This window comes from Thamnophis sirtalis, unplaced genomic scaffold (genome assembly GCF_051295495.1).
Source record: "Thamnophis sirtalis isolate CommonGarterSnake01/CBP01778 unplaced genomic scaffold, rThaSir2_p1.2 scaffold_3, whole genome shotgun sequence".
Classification (NCBI taxonomy): Eukaryota; Metazoa; Chordata; class Lepidosauria; order Squamata; family Natricidae; genus Thamnophis; species Thamnophis sirtalis.
Window position 1 is genome coordinate 78,387,887 of NW_028261383.1, and position 27,485 is coordinate 78,415,371.

Here is a 27,485-nt window from a genome sequence, read left to right on the forward strand (position 1 = left end):
CACCACTGTCCAGGCCTTCCGCATAGCCCTTAAGACCTGGCTAGCCCGTCAGGCCTGGGGACAAAGATAATCGCCCCTCCCGAATGATGAATGAATGTTGCTCATTATTTTTACTCTATGTGTGTCTACGTTACTGTCTGTATTCCCCTCCTGATTTTATGTAAGCCGCCCTGAGTCCCCTCAGGGAAAAGGGCGGCCTATAAATGTTAATAAACTACAAACTACAACTACTGCTTCTGAATCACCCCACAACAAAACAGAATGGCTTTGTGAGTTACTTCCATTCTCATGACAGAACAGAGATGAACTGGGCTACTGTTTTTAATTGGAAGAAAACCCACTCGGTAGGATCTTCCCCTTTATATGTGTGATGTTCTGATACAGAACCATCATTGATTAGGAAGCATGTTCCTATGAAAAGGACACAGCAGGGAAGTGATTGCTTTGTCTAAAATGGCACGGCTGTCAAAACCTAAATGTACTAATTAATTACAACAGGAGACATGCTAAGAATCTCTCAACCTTTTTCTCTTTCTCTCGCTCTGTCTCTTTCTTATACACAAACACACAGATGGATTCTCAACCACTTGTCCCCACAACCTACTGTGAAGATTTTAAGTAAACAGGTCTGAGGTTGTCACATCCTGTCATCACTTTTGAGTAGCCCAAGACGACAAATAACCCCTTCTCCTTTTGCAGGATGACCAAACAGATTAACTATGGAGAGCTATTGGGGGTAGGAGGTGGGATTCCAGCAAAGAAAGAGGCACCCCTCTTCCATCAATAGCAGGATCATTTTTTCTGGTCACCTGCTCCCCTCCCTCTTGCTATCTGCTGGGCTCAGTGGAGCAGAAGAGCGGTCTCTCCAGCAGGATTAGTTGGATTCCTAGCTGGAATGAAACCTGTGGAAGGGGAGTGCCTCATGGCTGCTCTGACTTTTCTGCTCTGCCAATGAATCGAGCAAAAGCAGGAGCAGAAAGAGATGTTCCTGCACCACATGTCCTTTCTGTTGTGTTTTGGAGTGGTGCCATGGCAACTCATTTGAGTTTTAAGCAGGAATAATATGACTTGGGACAACTCTTGTTGTCTTGCTGGCCCCATGCCCAGCTGCCTTCACTCTAATCTCCTCCTTGCTGGGATTTTGTTTCTAGGTCTGTTTCCTTGATGTAGAATAAAAGTTGTAACTCAATGGTAGAACACCCCTTGTATCATAGGCAAAAAGTCCTAGATTTAGTCCCACTGGGGACGATTGTAAAGGTCCTGTTTCAAGCTACCGATCTATTGTTGATATTTGTACTCCACTAAATGGACCATATTCCTTCTTTGCTTTATTCACAGTAAGACCACTGGCATTATACAATGCACTAAATCCTAAATACATGTTAGCAAAATACAATAACTCTGATTGCATAACATGACATGCCCAATCAAATAAACCACATTATGACATAACAGGATGGCTTGCTTCCTACAGGATGCTAAGATATGGCTGACTTTCCATAATATCATAAAGCACAAACTACCGAGCCCTTTTAATCTAGGCCATATGTATTATGAGAAACCAATAACTGCATTGTTGATGCTTCATACATTCCTCTGGAGTCACTCTTGCTTGATCTTGCTGTTGCTCAAGAGGCAAATAATTAACTATGCCTAAGAAGTTATCATGACCATCACAGTTGCCTACACTTGGCCAAAGGGCCATCAGAGTTCACTGCAGCATGCCATGCTGTACTGTTCAAACAGAGAAAATGGAAGCTATGAAAGAGCATTGGGGAAAAGTTGGTCTCTCTTTTTCAGCAGGAAAAGGAATTAGGGAAGTCAACTGTTGGGAACATGAACCATATGTATTCTGTCCCAATCACATCAGCTCTATGGATTGTAGAAGTTTGGGTCCCAACATTACAAGAACCTGGACATATCCACAGTCTTGATCTTGAAGCTTTTAGGTCCTACATCTCTCTTACTCATGCCCGTATTACTACATTATTTAAATTACTCTGAAAAAATTTACATGATATTGCCCTTAAAGGTGACAAAAAGGCTCCAGCTGATAACCACAGAGAAGCAAGGATGTTGGTGTGTAAGAGTTAAGTGATAAACATCTATAAAATAAATAAAATAGTAATAATTCTCTGCACTGGTTATCAACAAGCTTTCAAGGTAAATTTTCAAGTCCAAGATGCTGCTTTTGATTTATACACCTCCCTGAGGCTTGGTCATGGGATGCCTCAGAGACAGCCTGTTCCTGTAGATTCAGCCTAGCTCATGTGGGCTCAGACATGATTTTTTTTCTGAAAAGATTCCCATTTTATGATACACAATGCTCATCCGATATCCTTTCCGATCTTTCATAAGGAGATAAAATGTTTTTAAAGGGCATTTCAGGGCTGAATAAAGTGTGAGATCTTATTGGATGGCCAAATTTACTATATGTGTTGATGAACTATATGTTATGAATTTATTTGGAGGAACCTGATCTGAAGAAACTCCATCTCACTCAGCTTCTTTTTGTAGACTTGACTTCATGTTGCTCCTTTTTTGGACAACCTCTATGAGTTACAACCAGGGTGTTGAGCCCCTTCTTGCTGAGCCTGACACTTATCAAGGCATAAATCTGAAGGTGTCCTGGTTCATCTCCACTCCTGACAAAACGGTGGGAACCTTTTTCTTATCTCCTGGAAGGTCAGGATGGGTCAAAGCAAAAGAAGAATCTCTAAGTGCACCAACCAGCACCTCTAAGTGACCCTTCCAGCCCTTATGGGGCCTCACAGGGCTAGGGCAGAATGCCACCGGTTGACAGACTGGGAAGAGAGAAAACATTTTACAGGTAAGATGCTCAACGGCATCTACAACAGGGTTTTGTGTGAATCAGGACCCTCCAAGCTCAAGTTAACTTAACTTAGAGCCCATTAATACAATGAAAGTATTTGTGGCTCTCTGTTCATTCACTCCGGAAGCATCTGATTCACGTAACATCTTCTAGTGCTTCTTACTTTATGCCTTGGATGCTTGTTAGGTTGTATGTCTTTATTTATGGTCAAAGATCAGGGAGATATGAGAAAATAGAAATTCCAAAACGATGATGATGATACAAAGAAGGACAAACAGTAAAAGATTAAAATTAAGCAACAATAAAAGAAGAACCAACGGCATATATAGTTTAATTAATATATCCCCCTCCATAATAGTCACTTACATTGATATCTTTGCCTGCCCAGTTGCATTCCTCCCTCCATTCCACAGGCGCTGGCCAATAAATCTGTAAGAGCAAAGATGGAGGAAATTAATGGCAAAACCAACCAATTCCACACGGGAGGGGGGTGATCTTCCAGTCCAGTCATTCATCACAGCATTGTCAAATGCTACTAAAGCCCTGGTACTAAAAGCCATTCATTGGAATGCTGGTGTTTTCCCTTAGTCCGGATTCACAATTTCCCCGGTTTTTAGTGCCATCAGGAAGGGAGGTAGAATGCTGTAAAAGTAAGGGTGGACTGATGGACTGCAAGGCCGAGATCATCACGAATGCTTTGCATAGTGCAGCTCACCCAAATTAATTTTATTGAGTTTTACATTTGAAAGCCACTGTGTTTTAGTTGGGCATTTGTTTAACAAGCAAGCAAGCGAGCACACAAGCAAGAAATCCACTGGCTATCCTTCAGACATTAACTCTTTGTGAAAATAAAAACGTGCTTGGCAATATAGGTATAAAGCCACTGCAAAAAGAATCTGACAAAAACCAATCAGAGCCTCAGTTCTTGTTTTTAAAAAATTAAACAGAAACTGAGCAGTGAATGAACTAATCTCTCAAAGCAGAAAATTTCCCCAAACTGAAGTACTGCCACAGAAACCTGGTGCTTCAGGAGAAAGGGGTCAAAGGTGGTTTGGCTGTATTGTGTCCTCAAAGCTTTTCTCCTGCTGGGCCGGAATGCAGTTTCCATCGATAGTCCAGGATAGTGAATATCAGCACACTTCCCACAACCCCCTTTCATTAAGCAGGGAACCTTCCCAGAGATATTTTGTGAGGTTCACTCTCATGATGAAGAGAATGCCTCCTTCCTTCTCTTCTCCTCAGAGAAGAGAAGCTGTGATAAATTCCAGACCAGGGCAGGTCATTGGAGAACAAACATTTTAAAACATCTGAATAATATTGTTCTTTATTCTTAGTAAAACAGTTGTATCCCACCAAATTCTCAAACCCAAGCAGTTTACAGCATGGGTAGATTTCATTTATTACATTTATTTGCTGCCCACCTCACAGATAGTGGGACCGAGATAAACTGGGCCAAATATCCTCCTGCTAACTTTTGTGGGATAGTTATTCCCTCCTCCACAACAAAAGGGAAGGGAAGGAATATCTGGGTAGGGTAACCACTACGTTGTGTCTTTCCAAGGCCACACAGCCATTGGTTGTGCTGATAGGGATGGCAGAGCTTATAATCTAACATCCCTGGAGAGTCAGGTTGAGGTACAGGTCTGGTGCAGTACATAGACTTCTTACCTTCCTGTCATGCTTGCTAATGTTGTCCAGGCTTAAGGATGCCATGTAGTTTTTGCCTCCCACAAAAAGCCTCCCCCTCTCTTCATCCAGGAGCAGCGCATCGTAGCAACAAGAACGTTCCAACTCATAGGTGCGCAGCCCATGTCGCATCTTCAGGTCTGGAAAGAAAATGAAAGACGGCTTGTAACACAACTACAAAAATATACAATTCTATTTATGTTCTGCAGGCTAGAACGAAGAGAATCAGCCAACCAAGTGTAGTGCAAGATAAATAGATGAAAAGAACAAAATATTGATGGCATAATGCTTTTTCATTTGTGGCTATTGTATGGCTATTGTATGCACCTTGTATGCAGGGAACACAGAGTCATACTTGCTGCCGACTGTTGTGGGTGGTGGGTGAGTAGCTCCAAGAGTCCTTCTGGTGAATAATTTTTAAAAATAAATGTTTCAGGTCATCATGTTCATGACCTATGAAAAATGTAGGAGTGCCATTCTGCTGCTTGTCCATTGGATCCATGTGGAATAATAAGAAATTCTTTCTTCAAAGATAAAAACAGACCTAAGAAAATTACTGGATGGCTATACTGTGATGTGTCCTTATCAGAATGAAACTATGAAGACAAATACAGGGACTGAAAGAACTAAGTGATTTCTTTTCCCAGACAAAGCTGTAAGGATGAAACTTTAAAATGACATTTTACTGAATGCTGAAGAGAGAAAACAATTGCAGTTTCACATCTCTTGTGCCCCAAGCAAGACATTTTTACACTCAGAGAGCCACACATGGACCTTATTACAGAATCAAATTATTAAAATCAAGTCAGTTAATATAGAAATAGAAAAAAAGCGCAAAGTTGAACATATAAAGTAGTGAATGCAATTCACATTTCAATCAGGACTTTTGGTGGTGAAATGTTTGTTCAAATGTAGAAAGATACATAAGTTCTTCTGATTGCTATAATAACTGAGAATGGAATAACAAATTATATTATTTATTGGTTTGTTTGTTTCTTTGAAATCATCAACACCTGCAGTATCCATTTCCTATTATCATTTAAACCATTGGAATATAATTCATAATTATGATACAAAACTACATCAAATTAACCAGATACGTATTTTGAGAATCACATCTCTGTTTCTTCTGAAAATATGCACTGGTGGGGTCTAACAGATATGAGTTTTATTTATAAATTTATGGAACTGGGACAAAGATGTTCCCAAATGGTTCTGTATTGACATTCAATACTTATTGAATGCTCAAGTTTGTTATTCTATGACCATCTCAAAACTGTCCAGAGAGGTCGAGGGTTGGTTCCGGCAGAGACTACTGCCGGTTCACTCAGGAATGCACTGAGCAACTAAAATTGCTCTGCGCATGCGCAGAAACAAAAAAACAAGATGGCGGCATCTATGGCGCTGCTGAGAGAACTGGTTCGGGGGTGTGGCAGGCCTGGGTTGCTGCCAGTTCCAGCAATTCAGACCGCCAAGTTACTACCGGTTCAGCTGAATTGGTCCAAACCGGTAGGAACCCACCACTGAGAGACGTCCTGCAAAATTTCAGTCCCATTTCAAATCAGTTAATATTGTATCAAAATGTCTCAAAAAACCATCAACTAATTGATATGGAAGATGAGGTTTGTCAATAAAGATGTTAACCTTAACCTGGACTCTATCCCTAAATCTAACTGATCATTTGAGTACTCTACCGTGATCTCCTTCCCTGAAAAGGACAAACTGAATGCCCCCACTGCCAAATTGCACAAGCTTAAGTTTCCAAATGCAAACCCAAACAATGAAACTGAGAAAGGACAGCCTGCTGTACATTGAATTGAATTGAATTGAATTTTATTATTTGTATGCCGCCCTTCTTCGGGAAGGACTCAGGGCGGTGAACAATTCAAAAAGGGAAAAGTGGGAACATAAAACAGAATACAAATAATTAAAATAAGCAAGAATCACGCAACCATACAAGTCGAGAGGGGAGGGAACTCATCAACCCCAGGCCTGCTGGCAAAGCCAGGTTTTGACGGCTTTTCGGAAGGCCTGGAGAGAGGTGAGGGTCCGAATCCCTGCGGGGAGTTCATTCCAGAGGGCCGGAGCTGCCACAGAGAGGGCCCTCCCCCGGGTAGTAGCCAGATGGCATTGGCTAGTAGACGGGACCCGGAGGAGGCCAACCCTGTGTGATCTAATGGGTCTTTGAGAGGTAATTGGCAGCAGGCGGTCTCTCAAGTACCCAGATCCATCCATCACTCACTGCTAAAATTCCCATTAGTTCCCATTGATATTTTTGGAAATAAACAATACATTTTCAGAGTTCCTAACAAAAAAACAGGTGAACAAAATTACAAACAACTATTGTCAATATATCTTATCAAAAGGCTTTTCTGCATCCAAGCCTCTACAGATAAATATTAGGTGCCCTTGGTCAAGTCTATGCCATCATCTGGCCTCTGAGAGGCCTATTCACACCTCTGTGTCCCCCCCCCAATTACTCATATCTTAGATTATCATTAAATCCTTGCACATTCCTGTCACTTTGCTGCATTCAGCCCAGCAATCATAAGCATCTGAATGGAAAAGTCCTGTAGTCTGAATTGGTAAAGGGCCTTGGGCTGTAAAGATGTAGGAAGATAGCCTTTAAACCTGTCTTCTTTCTGTCAAACACAGATGGCTTACCTGTTCCACCCTCTTATAGGGATTTCTGCGCATTTAAAATGGTCTGTTGCTTACTAGCCTGGAAACTGTGCCTTCCATGTGAAACAAGCAAGCACAGAAGCTTTTTTTTTTACCCAACACCCCAACAAACATTGTCTCCAGTTGGATCAGTGGTGGGATTCAATTTTTTTTACTACCATTTCTGTGGGCGTGGCTTGGTGGGCGTGGCATTGGAAGGTTACTGCAAAATCCCCATTTCCTCCTGATCAGCTGGGACTCAGGAGGCAGAGAATAAATGCAGGCAGGGCCAGATAGAAGTGGTATTTACCAGTTTTCTGAACTACTCAAAATTTCTGCTACCAGTTCTCCAGAACTGGTCAGAACCAGCTAAATACCAGTTCTGAGTTGGATGGCAGAAAATCCCCCCCTGTTTTTTGCACTGAGCCCTGCCTTGGACTCAAGGTGTGTGTGTGTGTGTGTGTGTGTATGTGTGTGTGTTGAAAAATGCAGCTAATGGCATATTTGAATCCAAGATTCATCTCACATACACAACTCAGCAGTGTGTGATTAACCTGCTCCAACCTAGAGCCATTCAAGCCATTGGCAGAGAGCTGGCTGTGGGGGAAACTGCTATTATAATCTGATTGCCCCCCACCCCAAATCCAATTTCTGCCTGTATCAAATCTCACCCTAACACCCCTCTTTTCAGCCCATTCTTTGATTGGTCCCACCAACTTTAATAGGCTACCAGTCTCAACCAGCGTGACATTAATCTGCCAACACAACAGGCATCTGCTCAGAGAAAGGACTCTTTCTTTACACCCAGAGCCTAATCTGCCTTCAGCAGCAGGAACAAATAAGGCATTGTGAGGAAGTGAAAGAAAGTGACTGGCAGGGGAGCAGTCCACCCACTAATGAGCTGTTGCCAATCTCAACTGCAAGGGATGACGGAGAAGTCACAGCTGGATCAGATGCACCAACTTACTTATTTCATTAAATTTATATCCCACCTTTTCCCCCCCAGGAGCAAAAAGGCTGCATACACTACACTACACTCCCAGCAATGTAGTTTTTCTTTCCAATAACCCCACGAAATAGTTTAAACTGAAATTAGTCCAGCTTACTCCACTAGGCTATGGATTCCGGTTTAACCTACTTCAGTTTGGATTGAAGTACATTAAACGGGATGCCAAAGCCATCCAGCAGTTCTGATCTGTCTGAGACCTAAAGGACCAGAAGGAAACAAGTGCTCCCCTTTGAGAAGTGCAATGCCAAATTGGCCAATCTAACCTGACTTTGGGTCAACTTAAAAACAACAACAACAACATAAAGTTTCTGGAGTAAAACGAAAATGAGGAATATCCTCCAAACGTTCCTGAAATAGGACAAGTGCCTGCTTAGAATGAAATTTCCTGACAGTTAGAACAATTAATCAGTGGAACAGCTTGCCTCCAGAAGTTGTGAATGCCCCAACACTGGAAGTCTTTAAGAAGATGTTGGATAGCCACTTATCTGAAACGGTATAGGGTTTCCTGCCTAGGCAGGGGGTTGGACTAGAAGACCTCCAAGGTCCCTTCCAACTCTGCTATTGTATTGTATTGAATGAGTGCTTCACCTTCAAAAAGCTCATCTGCTCTCCCTTCTTCTCATGTATGGTGTCCTCTTCCACTTCCCATATGGACAATTCTTCCACCCAGCAATTCATCATTCTCACAACTGAGTGAGACCTCAATTCCCTTGAGAGATCATGCCATTGAGTTAAGGAAACTTGTTGTATGCTTCACGGGGATCGGAGGTAGGAATTCCATCCAGTTTCACTAATCCAAGAATAAGGTTATTCCTGATTCTTGTTAACAGATTTCCTTGTCCAAATACAGGTCAGCCATTTTTTTTAACACTAATTACAGCCTAAAAAATTGGGACACAATTTGTGAGTCCCAGGTGAACAGCAGAGGAAAAGTGGCAAATGAACCTTCACAAGATGCACAACCTCTGTACATGGATTAGTAGCTGACACAGATCCCATTTTGCAGCTCTGATCAGCTCTGTCTCCACTTACTCTTCCATGGCTCATCTCAAGAAGACTTCTCCCCCTTAACATCATTCTCCCCATCCTGGTGACAAGAGTATTGTTCTATCAGAATACAAGAGATTCAACAGAATCAAACTTGATTTCCATTCAAGAGGAACTCTCTTGCCTTCCCACCTCTTACTCCATCCTTACCATGGAAGGAGAGCTTCACCCGGGGATTGGTAGTAGTAACTGTAGTCCCTTTCCCAGCCAGCAACAGAAGGAAGGCCAGTGTCTGGATCATAGCAGCTGATGCCTCTTCTTCTCTGGACTCTGAACTTCAGGTGGCTGAAAAATGGAAAAGCAAGAGTGAGACTATACTTGCCAAGTCAGGTTTGAGTAGTTCCTCCTAGGAGGATAAATGATAGAAGGATGAAGTAGCAGCAGCAGTGAAGAGGAAAATCCACAGCTTGCTTTAGTAGTGGAAACACTCATCTAGACCAACAATGAACTCCTCCCAATTAGATGTACTTATTTTTGCTAAGTAGCATAAGGAGTTACCCAGAAGCGATGCTAGTGGCTTGAAGATATCTTCCATAAACTGCAATGACTTAGATCCAAATGTAATCTTGTTGATTTGAATGCAGAGCAGTATAACAAATGGATCTTGGATTTAAACCCAGATCCCATTGAGGTTCATTGCAGGAGCTTTAATCGAATCAAATTGAAAATTAAAATGAAAAAAAAAAACCAATGGAACTATGAATCCCTACGTATATCAACTATCTTGGTTTCTTCTTCAGTTTCTAATTTTCCTCTCTAGGGACACCGATGGAGGATTTTTAGTGCAATAACAGAGCCAATGTTTTATTATTTACCACCTCCAGAAGACCTACTTGGTTCCCAGGAGCCGCATGCAGTTTTAAGATGCATTTTAGCAGATTCAAGGGATCACCTGATGGACCTTTAATTGAGAAGCACAAGAAATAAGGTACAATTGTTTTCTTTGTCTTAGATACATGCAATATCTTCCAGAGATTCTGAACTACATTTCCCACAGTCTCTTGTAATTGACCATGGCTGGAGCTAGCAAAAACTGGAATCCAAAATTTCTGGATGATACTCAATTGTCTACCTTTGGCTATGCTGCAAGCCCAATACTTCACAGAATTCCTTTGATTCAAATTCTAGTCCATTCTGTATCTTTTTGTTTCAGTCACCGATGCTATTTTTTCTATCTTCTTCTATGCATAGAGATTAACTCCTCCGTTTTGTATGAAATTTTCATCCTACTTCAGAATAAGTCACAATGCAGATAATAAAGGGTTTTAGATGTAGCATGTAGCCACAACTACAACTGCAGGTCTATATTTGGTCCACTTCAGTGGTGGGATTCAGCCAGTTCGCACCACTTCGGGAGAACCGGTTGTTAACTTTCTGAGCAGTTTGGCGAACTGGTTGCTGGGAGAAATCATTACGACAGAGAACCGGTAGTTAAATTATTTGAATCCCACCACTGGTCCACTTGCAGGTGCTACTCTTCCTAGCTCTGAGTCATGCTTTTCTTTCATCTTCCCATTTTGAAAAGGTGCTGTGGAACCTTCTGCATCCTCCAGGAAAGTCCCTTAAACCCTAAAAGTATAGTAGGTATTCTGTTGGGACAATCTATTTAAGAATGCCAGCATCTTATCCGGTCTTCAAATGCAGCACTAAATGTAGCCTCCTCCCAGCCTCCTGAAGTCTTTCATTTCCTTCTCTATTAAATACCAGAAAGTTACAGGTGAATGCATAATCTGTTGTGGCTATACACACAAGGGTTACTGAGTAATGCATAATAATTAATATTTCAATTTTAAATATTTCAGGCTAAAACTTGGCAGTATTATTTGTAGACCAGGAAAAATAAGTACTGCCAAGGCTGTTTTAAAAAGCGCATATTTTCCACTATCAATTTTCAAAAGCACTTATTTTCCACTATCAATATTCACATACACGGAATAATTGAGCTGTAATTAAATATAGTAGCTACAGGCTAACATGACAGCAATATGTATTGCTAAGGATATTAAAAAGTTACCCAGGTATAATAGGATTGGCAAGTCTCTTGCCATATAGATGTTTCTGACCTACATTATCTAGCATTCCCAGACAATCTAATTAATTATTCTTGGGTGAGATCCACTAGAGGAGGGGTGTCAAACTGGATTTCCTCGAGGGCCAGATCAGCTTTATAGGTGGGGGAGAGCGGTGGGGGGAGAGATGGGATGGATGCCTCTTGCACTTTACTGGCCAAAATGGGGCACAGGGGGGACTTTCCGTGTGGCCCATTTTCATCCTCCCCGGCCTGCAACAGCACTCTGCTGGTCAAAAATGGGCCACATAGTAGTACAGCAGGCCAGTCCTTTGATATTTCCAGGCCGGCCCCATGGGCTGGATTTCAGCTCCCCGCGGGCCAGATCTGGCCCACGGGCCTTGAGTTTGACACCCCTGAACTAGAGTGTTGTTTAATATTTATAAACAGGAGAGCAGGATTCTCTTTCCACTTTGCTTCAAGTCACTCTGTCAGAAAACCCAGCAGTGAAAGTGAAACAAAAGCTTATGAATATAGGTATTTTCTTCTCATGTAAATCAGACACAAACTAATAATGCTTCAAAGACTGTTAGGAATTCACTCTCAGACTCCAATAAGCCTCCATAGGAATCCCACAAAAATTACCTGTGGCTGTTGTTAAATTAAGAAAGTTTCAGTTTTGAATGTTTACCATCTCCACATTGGTATTGCAGAAGGAACAATAAGGGAAAAAAGAGAGAGAAAATGCATGAATAATAGAACAGTTTGCATGCAAGGGTACATTTGGAGTTAGGTGCAAAAGCAGAAAATGATCAGCAAGAAGATGGGGGGGGGAGGATACCACTATAATTTATATATCTATTTATTTATAAAATTTATTGGCCACCCATCTTACAATAGGATAACTTTATTCTATTTATTTATTTTATTACATTTATATGCTGCCTAGCTCACTCTAAAAAGTGTCTCTGAGTAGCTTACAGTTTATTATTTGTTGCATTTATTTATTGGAGGGAGGAATTCCACGATCTGTTTACACATAAAACATAGTAAAATCATAAAGACCGTAAAAAAAGCAAAACTATTGTACCATAAAATAAAAATCGAAATGACAGCCATTCAATTCCAAAGGCCCTCCAAGGCCTTTTACTTCACTTTAGAAGATTCCTGGTCTATATTAGAGGAAAATCATGAATTGCAGTTTGAAATAAAATTCTAGTCCATTGCTAAAACAACCAGCTTTATTATGTCTTGTTGTTGTGATCTGTTTAGAAAAGCAGAGGTCATTTTCACTTTGCAGGTGTTGTGAAGCCAGAAAGAGCCTACCGGGTAACTTAACTCCGCTGGCAGTGCTGCAATTTTAAAGTCAGACGTCATAGCTACGATGGCAAAAGAGATTATGTCTAGATCCATAAACAAAACAGAGAGCTGTTTAGAGAAGGAAGGGGGAGAGAAATAATCAAGAGAAGTAGGAGAAACGGAGGAGGGAGAAGAATTGTGTAAAATGTCAAGGCTCGTGGGAACGGCTGTCAATTGTAGAGTGTGACCCTGCCCATCAGATGTCAGGAAGAATTTGGAGGGGTTGCACATTCTCTTTAAACCTGATTTGCCCAGGCAAAGTTGAAGCACCACCCATATTCCCTCTGGGCTTGGTCCCCTGCTTGGTGAACCATCTGTGGCCTTGGCCAAGCAAAGGGCAAGCAATTTTGACAGCCCCCTTGCTTTGCCTGCACCCGCATGCTGAGGACACTGTCAACTCTTGCTATGCTTTGCTCCTCACTTTGCCTCCATATTATGGTGATATCTGCAGCAATGTTGTGAGAGGGGAAATGCCTGATAATGCCCTCTGTCCCCAGAAATCTGTGATAGAGGACTCTCAGAGACTTGCTATGATGTTTTCAGGATTGATTGGGGTAAAATCTCTTGAGAGTTGAGCATGGCCCCATTAAGAATTGTCCTAGATCAACCTGATCAAGCCCCAAGGTTTTCCTCCTTGCTGCGCATTCAGGGATACCTGTCATCCCAGCAGCCACCCAGCTTAGTACTATTGGGCAGTAACTGGATACCTTTTGTTTAAACAAACAAACAAATAAAAATTGCTTCTTTAAGTGCTGACAGCCTTTTTAACCAACACATTTAAAATGTACAGAATTAAAATCTTTTTTTAAAAAAAAATTAAAGACTGATTGTGGGAAGTTATCATCCAGCCCTCTCCCAGAAAAATGAAATATCCTAGGAAATATTGAAAAGGCAGAATATTTCTCTGGATGTGAAAAGAAAGAAACATGTTTTAAAAGAGAGAATAGTTGCCTGTAGCTTCCTGCCCATCCCCTTTTACATAATAAAGACTTCTCCACTACAGCTGCAGGGGGAAGGGATATTGGAACTTTACTCAACTGACCACGTGGCATCTGAGAACTCATCCATACCTGGATTCAAAACACAGCCTAGAGAGTAGCCCCTGCATGGCCCCATGGGAGTCTGACAACCAATCAGAATACATTTCTTACACAGGAACAGGAAACAGAGAGGTGGGACTGAACAGGTTATAAAAAGCCTAGCAAGCCCCTCCTTCAGCCCTTCTCTTCTTCTCTACCAACATTGAAGCATGTGATCACCTTTTCTGTTCAGGGCTCAAGCCATGTGGCCCTGTCCAACAATAAACCATCTTTCCAAGCAGCCTCCATGTCTCCAGTGTCTTTTTCCCCACTTGGAGCTGAACCCAGAAGGACATTTCTTTCATCATGATCTTGTACAGATATTAGTGTTACCAGCATTCACGTGTAAATTAAATAAGAAATAAAAACTAATGTTAAACAACTCCGAACCATAACGTTTTCTGCAATGATACTGAAATGTAAATGAATTTAAAAAACCCTGATTCGTTATTTTTAAAAAAAAGAATTTTCCTAGAATTCACAGAGAGTTTGTTTTATTTGGATTGAGATTTGTTTCTCCCTGTCCAACCTGAGATTCTAAAGACCCTGGATGCCTGAACTTCTGCTGTATATCCAAGGAGGACCAGAGCGGAGATACAACACTTGTGGGTGGGAGAATCATCTGCATACTGATGATATACCTCCCTGACCAATAAATAATCTCTCTCGGGGCTTCCTATAGGTATTAAATCGGACAGATAAAAGAACCAAACTCATTCCATTATAGATTATTTGAATCTCTCTTTCCCAGTGAACAAAAACTACTGCCTCATTTTAGAAAGGTGCAGAACCACCATATGAGAGTTGGAGGTCCCATACGGTTGATACCTCCAACTCTATTCAACCTTTGGAGGAAGTTCAAAAGTATATTGTGCTGGTCAGTATTTGTTAAGATTCGTGAAAGGTCAGGCAGGCAAAGAAGTTGCACTTCCACTGTTACATCGTGCCTTAAGGCGTATGCCATATGAGTATGCATGTAAATCAGATGAAAAATGAAACTGAGCCTTTTGCCTGAGCTCTGAAGGAAAGGTGCTAAATGTGAGGTTACTAAGGAACAAAAGAGAGGTTAATTTGAGAATAGAAAGTGTTAATTGTAGGGCTTCCATGTATAGTTTAATTAAGTCTGCCTTGCCCCAAATGCAATGCCGATTCCATTAGTAGCTGCCTTTCTGCTATCTTGCTTTGTTGCCTCTTTGTTGTGTGATCCCACAGAGTTGGCCTCCTCAGGGTGCCGTCGGCCAGACAGTGTTGGCTAGCGACCCCCAGGGGGAGAGCCTTCTCTGTGGGAGCGCCTTCCCTCTGGAATGAGCTGCCCCCGGAGCTTCGTATAATCCCCGACCTCCGGTCCTTCCAACGCGCCCTAAAAAGTTGGCTTTTCCAGCAAGCCAGCCTGGCCTGAACAAAACAAAGTAAATTATTGATCACTGTTAATTTTAATCGAATTTTTTAAAAAATGTTATTGTTAATTCTAATTGGGTTTGTTTGGGATATTCTATTTAATTCTTTTTAACTTTTGTAATATGTTTTTTTTAATGTTGTATGCCGCCCTGAGTCCTTGGGAGAAGGGTGGCATATAAATCCAATAAATCCAAATCCAATCCTAAATTAATCATATTCATATTGCATATTTCTTAATCACCCATCTCCCTCCTATTCTGAAAGAAACCGAGGTACTGATTGAAAAATTGGTTATAGCACATCAATATCGTTGTTACTTTGGCTTGCCATCTGGATGCAATCTATAGACAAGGTCTGCCTTGACTCTTTTCTTAGGTAATCCCAGTGTCTGGGGTTGGAAAATGCCCATCATCCGTCATATAATCAGTAAGGTGTAGGTGCCAAAAGCTAAACTACAGATTTTTCTTTCTGTGTGCCAAAGGAAATGCTGCCATCCAAGCTCCCAGCAAAGACAGTGGATTCAGCTCCTTTCTTCCTACATCTTTATTTACCTCAACCCTATTTTGCGTTGTTTCTGGATGAATCTTCACCCAGCCACTTCTTTTCATGCTGAGAAGGCCACCTTTGAGCCCATTTGTCTGCAGCAATTATTTCTTTGCCTCTCTAGCCATTAACGATGCCAGCTTCCTCTAGCAATTATAGAGATGCCGGGTAAGCCCAGCTGTAATGCAGGAGGATTTTCTTGTATCTCTTCAATGGCTGAAACTAATGACCCTTGCCAAGAGATCAGGTGAACACACAGTTGCCTTTTCTGGGAGCTTGTTAAGCCATGCAGAATGAAGAAATAAAAAGAGAACTAACACTCCCCTCACTAAGTGGCTTGATTAACTTTAGAAAAATGTGTACCTGTTAAAAAGGATGTGTGCACCTGCAAATTGATTGCAGGCCCTGTAGATTTTTGCAGATATCTTTTTGGATAACATGCAAGGTGTCCTTTGATCTTACAATGAACACCTGTAAATAAATGTCGTAATGTAGAAGGTATCTGTCAGAACTACATTTTGTTCCACGCTATTCGCCTTCATTTCTCATCTTATCTGTAGTCAACATTCCATGCACCCAAAGCATGCTAAATCCTTATTAATCTGCTTATATTTCCCCTTTCTTATATGCCCTCCCGAATATGTTTTTTTTTTCTTTTAGCATTGTTGATTCTCTTTCTCCTTTTCATTTTGGCAATGTAAGAAGTCCAGGAATTCTGTGATTATTGATGCAATAGGAGAGCCACGTACCAAGCTCGAAACTTGGAGATGTGAGTTCTAGTTCTGGATTTAGCATGAAGCCAACTGGGTGACCTTGTGCCAGTCATTTTCTCTCAGCTATAGGAAGAATGCAATGGCAAACCATTTCCAAAAACCCTGCTAAGAAAACAGGGGCTTCTCCAGATAATTGCCGGGAGTCAACACTTACTCAAAAGAGTGCACGGCTACCCACGCCCACACATAAGGAGGAGTAGCTGTTCAGACAGAATCTGACAACTCTCTTGTGCAAACTATCTTTTCCAGGCTCATGAATTCTTTGCGATCCTCATCAAAGTCAACCCATTTGCGTTGCAGCCCATGTGGGCCGTATGACGTGATCACGGGAGACAAGAGTCCTCCTCCAAATAAAGGTTTTATTCCAACTTATTAAAATGGTGGTGATGGTGAAACTCTCCCTTCGTTAAGCAAGAGTGAGCTATGTGACCATGCAGGATTTCAGAGCAATTGCACTCTCTCGTGGATTTAGAACATTTAACACTTTGGGCTTCAAAAGGCAGGAGCATTTGAACAGAAAGAAGATTCTTGAAGATGATAATTCATTGTGTTATGTTCATGCCAAAAGTATAAAAGCAGTGGCGGATTAAGACTCACTGGTGTCCTAAGCACTGACAAATCTTGGTGCCCCTCCTTTGTACATCCTGTACAAATCTTCATTGGTTTTTTTCTTTCTTTCTCAACTTTGTGGTGCCCCTTTTGGGCCTGGTGCCCTAAGGACGTGCTTAGTCTGCTTAATGGTTAATACACCACTGTGTAAAAGACAACCCACAGTGTTCTTCTCAGTCATTGTGAGCAAAAGATCACAAGTAATTTTTTAAACTACCAGCTGGGAAGTTTTAATAAGACTGGATGGATTTGTCTTCCATCTAGCAAGGGGTCATTATTTTATGAAAACGCAAAGGATGCTAGCAACCCAGAATGCAGCATGGGAAGAGATGAATACAAGATTAGTTATGCTTTTCCAAAGAAAAACTCTTAATTCTGCCTCTTTCGATAAACATACAACTTATTGAAGGAGTGGAAAAAGACATTTATCATGATTTCCTTGGCTCCAGGAACAGAAGAGAAGGCGTGCTTGTTTAATAACTTTTGTCCAATAAACCATCACTGATAAATTCACATATCACGATTGGGTTCATATAACCCAAGGTGCCAGAATCAAACAACTGCATAAAAGGCTAAGAACAAAGCATTAATCTAGTTGGTGAGTTGTAATTAGGATTCATGAAAGCTTCTTTCACATTAGATTAACTACTGTATTTCGGTGACACTGCATCCCATTAGTGGGCAGTTAGTGGCTGCTTCAGCACCCATCCTACAAGGCCAACTCTTTCCTCACCATCCACACTATTTGATTTCGCTAAGTTTCAAAAGTAAAGGTAAAGGTTCCCCCACACATGTGTGCTAGTCGTTTCTGGCTCTAGGGGGCAGTATTCATCTCTGTTTCAAAGCCGAAGAGCCAGTGTTGTCCAAAGATGTCTCTGTGGTCATGTGGGCGCACGGAATACTGTTACCTTCCCACCAAAGGTAGCTCCTATTTTTCTACTTGCATTCTTTACGTGCTTGCAAACTGCTAGGTTGGCAGAAACTAGGACAAGTAACATTAACATAGCTCGCCCCATTACGTAGCGCTAGGGATTCGAACTGCTAAACTGCCGACCTTCGGATTGACAAGCTCAGCATCTTAGCCACTGAGGCACCACCTCCCACTGCTAAGTTTCTATTCAGGAATTAATTGTATCCCATCTCATTATTCCAGTTTGGGTCTGAGCTGTTCACAATCTTTGAAAGACATAGATTGTTTCTTGCATTAGGTTGTGCTATGTGGTTTCTTTGAGTTTGCTGTAGAGCATTAATCTATCCATGAGGGTCATAAGCAATGTCTGATGCCAACCCTCCAAAATGTGATTTATTCAATAGTCCTTGATTAAGGATATGATCAAGAGACAGATGGGTGGACCCATCCGGCTAGGAACCTGAGTTTTAATCCTGCCTTGGGCACAAAGCCAGCTGGATGACCTTGGGCACAAAGCCAGCTGGATGACCTTGGGCTAGTCATTTTCTCTCAACCCTGGGAAATGGCAAATCACTTCTGAATAAGCTTGACAACTGTAGGACTAGTCCAGGCAGCCTCCGACAATAGGAAATGATTGAACAGAAAAATAATATGACTTATTGCAGCATGTAAACTGAGTGCACTGAACCAGCCCATTAATTGTTTCACTCTTTTTTGTCTTTCTCTAACACAGATGGCTTTGCTTCTTTGACCTGCTCTTCTATTACTCATCCGGAAATGTATACGCTAGGGCAGTGCCTGGAAGGGATAGTTGCACCCAGAGATAGGCAGCAGTATGGGGAGAATTTTACAGATAAATTTACAAGCCAATTTCGTAAATGGGTTTTTCCAGACCTTCTGAACCTCACAGCAATTAAACTCAAAGCAGAGTGTACAGTGCCACGTGAATCCAGCTGTGCCTTAGCAGTACTGTAACTTTTCAGTGACTTCAGATCCCAGAGAAATTATTGGAGCATATTAGTCTCAAAGCCTTTGTTTGGCAGAGTTTATAAATCTCTTCCTTCTCACTTTGGGCTACATAAAAACAGTGACAAGAAAACAAGGTTTAAGTAAAAATATATTCTGCTATCAGATTAGGAAAAAACTGATCCTGGGAGGAAGATCTCTGCCCTTTCTTTCTTTCTTTCTTTCTTTCTTTCTTTCTTTCTTTCTTTCTTTCTTTCAGCAGAAAGCAAGACTGATGTGACTATTGTACCAGGATTATCCTCTGTCAGAGCCAGGATAATAGTGCTTTGCCTTTTCAATCTAAAGGTAACTCAGAAAAACACTACAGATGGAAAGGGAGCGGGCAGCTTCCTCTACCAGCTACACTCCCCTCCAATGTATTATACTTATAGTACTCAAAATCACTACTTAAGCAGACTTAATTGCAGTCGCTTTTCCTTTGACAATTGGATGCGCTAATTTGTAGCTGAGAAGCAAACGAGACTATGAGAAAACCAGGGATACAATGCAAATGAATGAATTGCTGCTGGGTGCCAAAGTTAGTGACCAGCTTTTCAATGTAATTAGCAAACACCAATTTCTAACTTGTTATGGAATGTGAAACAGGAACTTCACGGCCATCCTTACTAAGGCACCAAGAACCGAATGGCTCTTCAGAAAGGCTGGGAGAAGATGGGCCAGTAGCAGAGGGTGAAATCTCAGAATTCAGACAAGTGGCTAAACTCTGATTTAGCGCACATTTACACAAAACAGACTACGGTAAGTTCTAAAGAGGTCTCCATTAGCAGTCAAGGAGAAGGGTTCCATTGTTCTGCACGATTGCTTCTCACAATAGCAAAATTCAGAGAAACACATTAACAATTGCTGGGTTTGTAAAGGGTTGCAAAAAATCACCCTTTTCTTCGTTCTTTGGTAGAGAATGTTACCTTCAGAAGAATTCTCCTCCTGATTTCATAGGAGGAGAAAATGATATTGACTACTATATTAAAACTTGATGTGCTTGGTGCTGAGGAAAAAATTACGAAGGAAGAACAAGTATTAAGAACCACCGATTGCAATTTGTGGGGAAAAATTTTTTCCCTTAGAACAAGATTATCTTTGGCTCCTCCTTTCCAAATATTAAAGTTTTCCCTTCCTTTGCAAGGCTCAGGGGATAGTTTGAGAACTGTCCTTCGTTGCCTTCATGGATGGGACTATGAGGACCCAGAGTTGCTTTACTGGTAATCATGCCAGATGGGATATCGGTCCATATGCATACACAGGCAGACATCCTAAACCACCTTTAAAAGCCTGCCGATGAATGCAGCCACTTTATATGCTTTGCAGAAAGTGGCTTCCTTTGGACTTATGTGTTTGCAAAGTCTCTCTTGCTTTGCACAGGCCTAGACATTCAGACTCCACTGAGAGGATGGCGTATCTTTCCATGACAGGAGGTCCAATTTTAAAACAGACATTTCAAGTACCATGTTGCACTTCCTGGTCTATACAATCTACTTTCATAAATGTGTGGCTCAAGTTGCCCTATTCCTTCTTAATGTTTTGAACATCTGTATCAAACTGGGATTTTCTTTCCTGCTGGTTTATTTGAAATCGGAATTAAGCAATTTTGCACTGCTCAAGCGTGCGGGCATTCTGCTCTGCCATGGGGAGGGATTCTTGTCTCTTGCTTCCTGAACCCAAGCTCCCCCCCCAAAAAAACCCCTAAACAACCTGTTGCTTTGCAGTCTGTTGCCCCACAGAAGAGAAGGAGAATCAACCGCTGCCTCTCACGTCTCCTTTATTATGTAGGCTGAAATAGTTGAAGGATTCTGCAATTAAAGCAACCTGACCTGTTTTTTTTTAAATGAAATTCCTGGATCCTGTCTACATTATTTAACACTTCTTTTTCTTCCTCCAGTTTATTACCGCAGCATGCAAACATGCTTAGAAATATTTGGCAAAGCACACTTTCCCAATAGGAGACAATCAAGCTCACTTTCCAAGGCAATAAAGTGATAGACGCTTTGACATTTTTTTTCCTTTCTTTTTCTTACTTTGCAAACCACCCTTCACCTCCTAGCTTCTCATCGTAACAACATGGGTGTGCATTGTTGAAGCAGAGCAGTACCATAGTGGTTTTATTTATTTATTTCTTTTGAATCATCTGTTTCTCCAAAAGTGTTGGCAGTCAGGGGAGGGGGGGCAATGACCTTCGGAGAGCTCCCTTTGGGATCTCAGTATGTCATTTTGATGTTAGGAGCAGCAAAGACAATTGCAATTCAGATCAAATTGTTTGGGATGGACCGGGGAGCAAACTGGAGCTAGGGAGGAAGTGCTCAAGGGAACGGCAGCTTACAAACTATTTGCCATTCTTAATCTCAAAGAATGAATACAGAAATTATGTCATTCAGATACAATTTGGTGAAAACTTTTTAATGATGCCATCTTCATGGGGGGGGGGGCGGAATTATTTAATGTTAGACAATTTTTATTTTTCAACTGCTGTCGTTCTCGTAAGGATGGCAATCTATTTCTCTGACAATATACTTTTATAATAATCAGTGCTCAAAATGCTAGCTCATATTTCTAACATCCATCACTGCCCTCTAGAGGTCACGACAAGAACATTACCATATGACCACTGTCTCCCTTGAGAGCCACATTCTAAATTAAAGCTCCACTCTCAAGGGAGACAATGGCCACATGATTGATAATATTCTTCCCCAGGCAGGCACTCTTCAGCAGCATTAGGACTCCATTCTTCAGAAGGTCTAGCAAGATCACTTTTGATTATAGTCTTTGATCATCTTGGTTGGGCTTGCAGGCCCAACTTGGGGAAGACTGCAACATAATGTTTCCCGTAGGTATTTAGGAAAAGTGAATATTCTCAGAGGGTTTGGTTTCCTTCATTCCTACAGGTTTTGGCTGGGAGATGCTTGGGGGAGAAGCTGCGTTTCTGATTGCTCTTACAATCGGTTAATTTTCTGAGTTGAAACCTCCCTAGGCAGAGCTGTTTTTGAGAGAGGCGACCTTTCATATTTGAAATAATCAGTTGCATCAATGTTTTAAAATTCAAGGCGGTAACATTAATTAGGTAAAATCATCGCCACCATCACTATCTCGGGGATTTCTTCCAGGATGGAAGTGGCAACCTTAGAGCTGGACCAGTGGTGGGTTTCAAAAAATTTTGGAACCTCTTCTGTAGGTGTGGCCTGCTTTCCGGGTCCACTGGTGGAACCTCTTCTAGCCGGTTCGGTAGATTTGATGAACCGGTTCTACCGAATAGGTGCGAACTGGTAAGAACTCACCTCTGAACTGGACCCTCAACATCTGAGGCTGAGGGTCCTCAAAGCCTTCTCTAGGGCCTCTGACATGCCAGGCTCAGCCTTTGCCTTTGCTCTATATATGTTTACATTATATGTAAAATATGTTTAATGTATAAGTTGCCTTGAACCAGAGGTGAAATTCAGAAGGTTCTGGAGAACTGGTGACGGAAATTTTGAGTAGTTCGGAGAGCTGCCAAATACCACCTCTGGCTGGGCCCAAAGTGGGGGGTGGGGTGGGGATTTTGCAGTATCCTTCCCCTGCAATGCCCACCAAGCCACTCCCACAGAACCAGTAGTAAAAAAAAATGAATTTCACCACTGCCTTGACCCCTTCAAACTAAAATATGAGCTTTAGTGGATTCGTAATTCATATATTGTATAGATCAGAGGTATCAAACTCAAGGCTTGGGGCCCAGATCCGGCCTGGGGGTACTTAGATTTGGCCCATGGGGTCACCCTGGAAACAACAAAGGACCAGCCTGCGGTGCTTCTGCCAGCGAAAACGGGCTCCTGAGCTCTGTTTTCATTGGCAGAAGGTTGCAGGAGACTGTGGAAGCCAAAAACAGTGCTCGGGAGCCCGTTTTCTCTGGCAGAGCACTTGGGCCCCCACAGGCACCCCCGACAGGAATGATGTCAAGCTGGCCACACCCACCCCTCGAGGTCAAACACAATTAAATCGAGCTTGACACCCCCTCTGTTGGTTTCAGTGAGTTTGAAAAACCTAGGGAAATAACCCCCTCAGCTTTAAGGGTCGTGTATAAAATTTCAAATTAAAATAACTCTTTGGGACTTCATCACACTTTCCCAACAGAGAAAAAAAATGCACTGACTTCTGAAGAGAAGTGGAAGCTGAAGGGAAGCGTCATTTGTCTAGAAAGGCTCCATTTGCATTTTAAAAAAAATCTGACTGCTAAATCTAGTGGCTATTTTTTATTCCAGGGACTTCACTCTTCAGAGCATATGGCACTCTGCTCTGTCTGCCCCTGAGGTTTCTTCTGCAGATTCTGCAGTTCTTTGAAAGCAAAAAGCTACGGTCACTCTGGATAAAAGCCCAACAAATTCTACCTTTTCTTACTGGCTGAGAGTCTGCTGATAACAGAATCCTTGACAGTACGGCTGCTACTCAGAATGTCCTCCAGCTCAGTTAGAAAGGAGCATGCACTGTTCCTTTAAAAGAAAGTTTCATAGTCCTAGTGCTGCCAGAGAAAGAAGCAACGCCAGAAAAACTGCTGGAAGCCTGTTTATTACTGTACATGGACTGGGTGACAAGCTGAACAGACATAAGGCGTACTCCTGAACGCTGGCCCCCCTCCTTCCTCACTACAGAGGAGGAGGAGGAGATCAAACAGATGGGAAAAGGAGAAGCACAAAGTTCTGTTAGGCAATGCTCTGTTTTACAGGGGAAAGGTTGTGGCTCCAATGAACTGACCCATATAAGGGCTTAAGTGGAGGTACACAATGTGAGACCTCAGCAGGTGGCAGCATCTAGCTGACCTTGACCAATTTTGGAAGCTGGGCAAGCTCAGCCTTGGGTAGGACATGGACGGGGCCAACCTTGGAATCTCAGGGCTGTAGGCTGGATTGCACAGTTGAAGAAGTTTCCTAAAACACATAAATTACGTTTATTACAGCATTGTCCTAAAACAGAGATTGTGAGTTCTAGGTTTCCATTAGGCATAGAAGGAATATTTGGTGTATTTGCCACCATGAGTTACTTAGGAAGTAATAAAGGTGGGGTTAAAACAAAATCCAATAAAGGAAAAAAAAAGAGATAACACTGTTGACTATTGCCAAGAAAACTGTCTGGATGCAATCACTAGGAACTGGACTCACATGGGTGGCTCCCTGTATGAGTAATGCAAGAAGAAACCTTTATGCAGACTCAACTTCACTATGATAATAAACCAAATAACAGAATTAACTATCTCCTAATGTCAAGAATCTTAACCTGCAATATATATTGCAGCTGGGACGATATATGGTAAAGATTCACCTCGCACATATGTGCTAGTCATTCCCAACTGTAGGGGGCAGTGCTCATCTCCGTTCCAAAGCCGAAGAGCCAGCACCGTCCGAAGACATCTCAGTGGTCATGTGGCCAGCATGACTAAATGCCAAAGGCGCATGAAACGCAGTTACCGTCCCACTAAACGTGGTTCCTATTTTTCTACTTGCATTTTTACATGCTTTCAAACTGCTAGGTTGGCTGGAACAAGTAACAGGAGTTCACTCTGTTATGTGGCACTCAGGATTCGAACCGCCGACCTTCCGACCTTTCTGATTGACAAGCTCAGAATCTTAGCCACTGAGCCACCGTGTCACTTATATATATCTCTTATTTGATGATGAGAATGTTCTTGAGGAAACTGGCTGTTTGAATAATCCAAACCTGATTGTTTGATACAAACATACATAGTTTTTTTTCCATGTTTCTAGATAGTCCAAAACTGACTGTTGGAATCGTCCAAGTCCTATCTTTATTCTTTCAAATGCCTTTCAACTATCTAAAGAGTACTTGCATCTGTCTCCAAGGGAGAAGACAAATCTCAACTGGAGTCTTGTGGTTAGTTTGTGGTACTCTATTTTTAGAAAGATGCAAAGAAATGGGAATACAATTAGAGAGGGAAGTGAAGGCTGTCGGATTTATTGGAAACATGTCCCTTCAGCAAAAGTTAAAAGACTTGGATATATGTCAACCAGAGGCAGGATGGGAATGGTGTAATCATAAAAAAGAAATAATGGGTTTCTTCCTCTTCTGTTCTTTCTCATTAGGCCTTCAAGTAGTGACTATTCAGTCATCTGTTGGAGATGATTTTGCATCCAACAGTGAGTTGAACTAGATGACCTTTAAGATCCCTCCAGTTCTATCATTCTATCTCCCCCCCCTTAATTCTAGACCACACCTGAAAGCAATAAAACAAGGGAGCTATTATATGGTAGAAGCTGCTATTGACTCAGGCATGTCAGCCCATATCATTTTTAAATCTCAGATCCTTACTTTATGTCATAAGATACAAAATTAAAGGCAGAAGGAAAGGAAGGAAGCAAATACTATGTTCCTCCAACCCCCAACCCATCCCAAAATAATATGCCCTGTCCCACAAAGGCCTGGCCTCCTTCCACTCAGGCTGGCTTCAGTGGCTTTGCAGAGAGAAATGCTGATGCTGGGAATATTCATCTGGTTTCCAAAAACAAGATTCCTAAGCAGTGAATGCAGATTAAAGCCCTCTTATCCCCATCTCTTCCTCAGAGGCATGGGAGCCAGTAGTGGATGAAGCACCACCTGGAAGAGGAGATCTGCTCCTCTTCAACTCTCCTACTCCTGTGACCTGGCCCACCTTTTCTGGGTCTACAGATTCACATCTCCTCCTCTCAAAGTGGACAGGCCATTCAATCCCAGCATTGGCTCCTCCAAAAGTTTTACCACGAATATTTAGAAGTAATATGTGAACCTGGGAAGTATGCTTTCCAACTTCACCCTCATCATGCAAGATTTTATACCCTTCCCCTAGGACCATCTGCATCTAAGAACTCTAATTAATAGGTCCTGACTGATCCAGGATCTTCACACTCTCCAAAAACCATGATGGGGGAGATTTCCCCCTGGCTCTAAAATGGGGGAGGGAGGGAGAGTAAATGGTAAAGAATCACATGACTTTAACATTCCTCTCCTTTTAATATTCCCTGGTCCAGGTTTCTTCCCAGCACCTTTTCTCCCACGGATTTACCAAAGGCAAGGGAGTAACCACTTTCAGCCCACTCTAAACCCTACCCTGAGGAAATAGTGCCACCGTGTCCCTCGATTTCAGCCCTCAGACCTGGAATAGAACGCGAACTATATTGAAAGATTTTGAAGGGCAAAGCAGTGCCTATTCGGAGTAGAGGTTCTTTGGGAATTCTGGTAGTTACAGTTCAAACATACCTAGAGTTTTTAGGCAGGTCCCCACTGTTAATGCTTGGGGATAGGAGATATGTTGCCGCTGGGCAAGCAACAGAAACAAACGAGGAGCACTTTCTCCAGATCCCCGGCAAACTCCACTCGCGTGGGGTGGGGGGGTGGGGGTGGGAGAGACAGAGAGGGAGAGAGAGACAGAGACAGAGACATAGAGAGGGAAAGAGAGAGAGAGATACGAGGGAGAGAAAAAGACAGAGAGAGACAGAGAGGGAAAGGGAGAGAGACGGGAGAGAGGGAGAGAGAAAGAAAGAGAGAGAGACAGAGAGGGAAAGAGACTAGAGAGACACACATACACACATACAGAGGGAAAGAGAGAGACGAAACACACACACACACACACACACACAAAAGAGAGAGTGGAAGAGAGAGAGAGAGAGATTGTGGTTGGCAACAACATCCCGTTTCCAAAACGGGCCGAAGAGACAAGGAAGTGGAACCCACCTGATCCCGCAGCCCTACCGGCCGCTCAGCGCCACTTCCGAATCCGAAGGGGAGCCGGTCAATAGAGAAAGATCCCACCAACTCCCGCGGTGTCTTGCCTTTCCTCAGGCTGGTTGGCCGGCCGGCTGCGGGGCTGAAGCGCGAAGGGCTGGCCACCCTTCCCTCCCGTCTGCCCCCCGCTTGCCTCAGCCTGCCTCTTTTTCCAAGCCGGCAAAAGCGAAAGGGGAGGAACTGGCTTAAGCGGCGGGTCCGAAGGAGCTCCCGCAGACGTCAAGCGCCGAAGAGTCCCTGGCTGGGTGGGGCTCCGTTCAGCGCCTGGAGGGAGCCAGCAGAGGCGTAGGGCAGGAGCGGAGCGCGGGGCCCTGGCCCAGGAACGGAGCCCGAGTCCTCTTCAGAGGCCACTTCTCGGATTCGGCTGAATCTAAAGGACCCGTCCTCTGCACTTGTCAAGCCTTTTAGTCAAACCGCGCCGGGGTTTGAACTGGGATCGCACCGCTGGCCGGCTTCAAACTGTTTTTTTGGCTGGAGAAGAGGCCATCTCTCTCTTTCTTACACTTTTAACACACACACACACACACACACACACACACACACAAAAGAAAGTGGTGTTTTGCCGGGGATCTGGAGAACGAGGAAGAGAAGGAAAAAGTGCTTCTCGCTTGTCCATTACCCAGCGACAAAATATCCCAAAGGTGCTTTTTTCAAGAGACAACGGGACTTTCTGGTTTTTCTATGAAGACGTTTCGCTTCTCATCCAAGATGCTTCTTCAGCTCTTCTTCCGCTCTTCTTGGATGAGAAGCGAAAGATCTTCAAAGTAAAACCAAGAAAGTCCAGTTGCCTCTTGAAAAAAAGGACCTTTGGGA

The 27,485-nt window shown here is 42.5% G+C and overlaps 1 protein-coding gene across 2 annotated transcripts in view; it reads right to left on the bottom strand.

Moving 5' to 3' along the window:
* The window catches only part of SEMA3B (semaphorin 3B), a 62,995-nt gene extending 35,892 nt beyond the window's left edge, over positions 1–27,103 (bottom strand). The window contains exons 1-4 of one of the 2 annotated variants that reach the window (XM_087709260.1): positions 26,622–27,103; positions 9,387–9,521; positions 4,502–4,659; positions 3,200–3,262 (exon numbers count right to left, since the gene is read on the bottom strand). In XM_087709260.1, coding sequence (XP_087565386.1) covers positions 3,200–3,262; positions 4,502–4,659; positions 9,387–9,477 — 312 coding nt within the window. In that variant the 5' untranslated portion in view covers positions 9,478–9,521; positions 26,622–27,103. Of the gene's footprint in view, positions 1–3,199; positions 3,263–4,501; positions 4,660–9,386; positions 9,522–26,621 lie in introns of those variants that run through there. The other variant, XM_087709261.1, reaches the window with a different exon arrangement.
* Between the last annotated feature and the right edge of the window lie 382 nt (positions 27,104–27,485).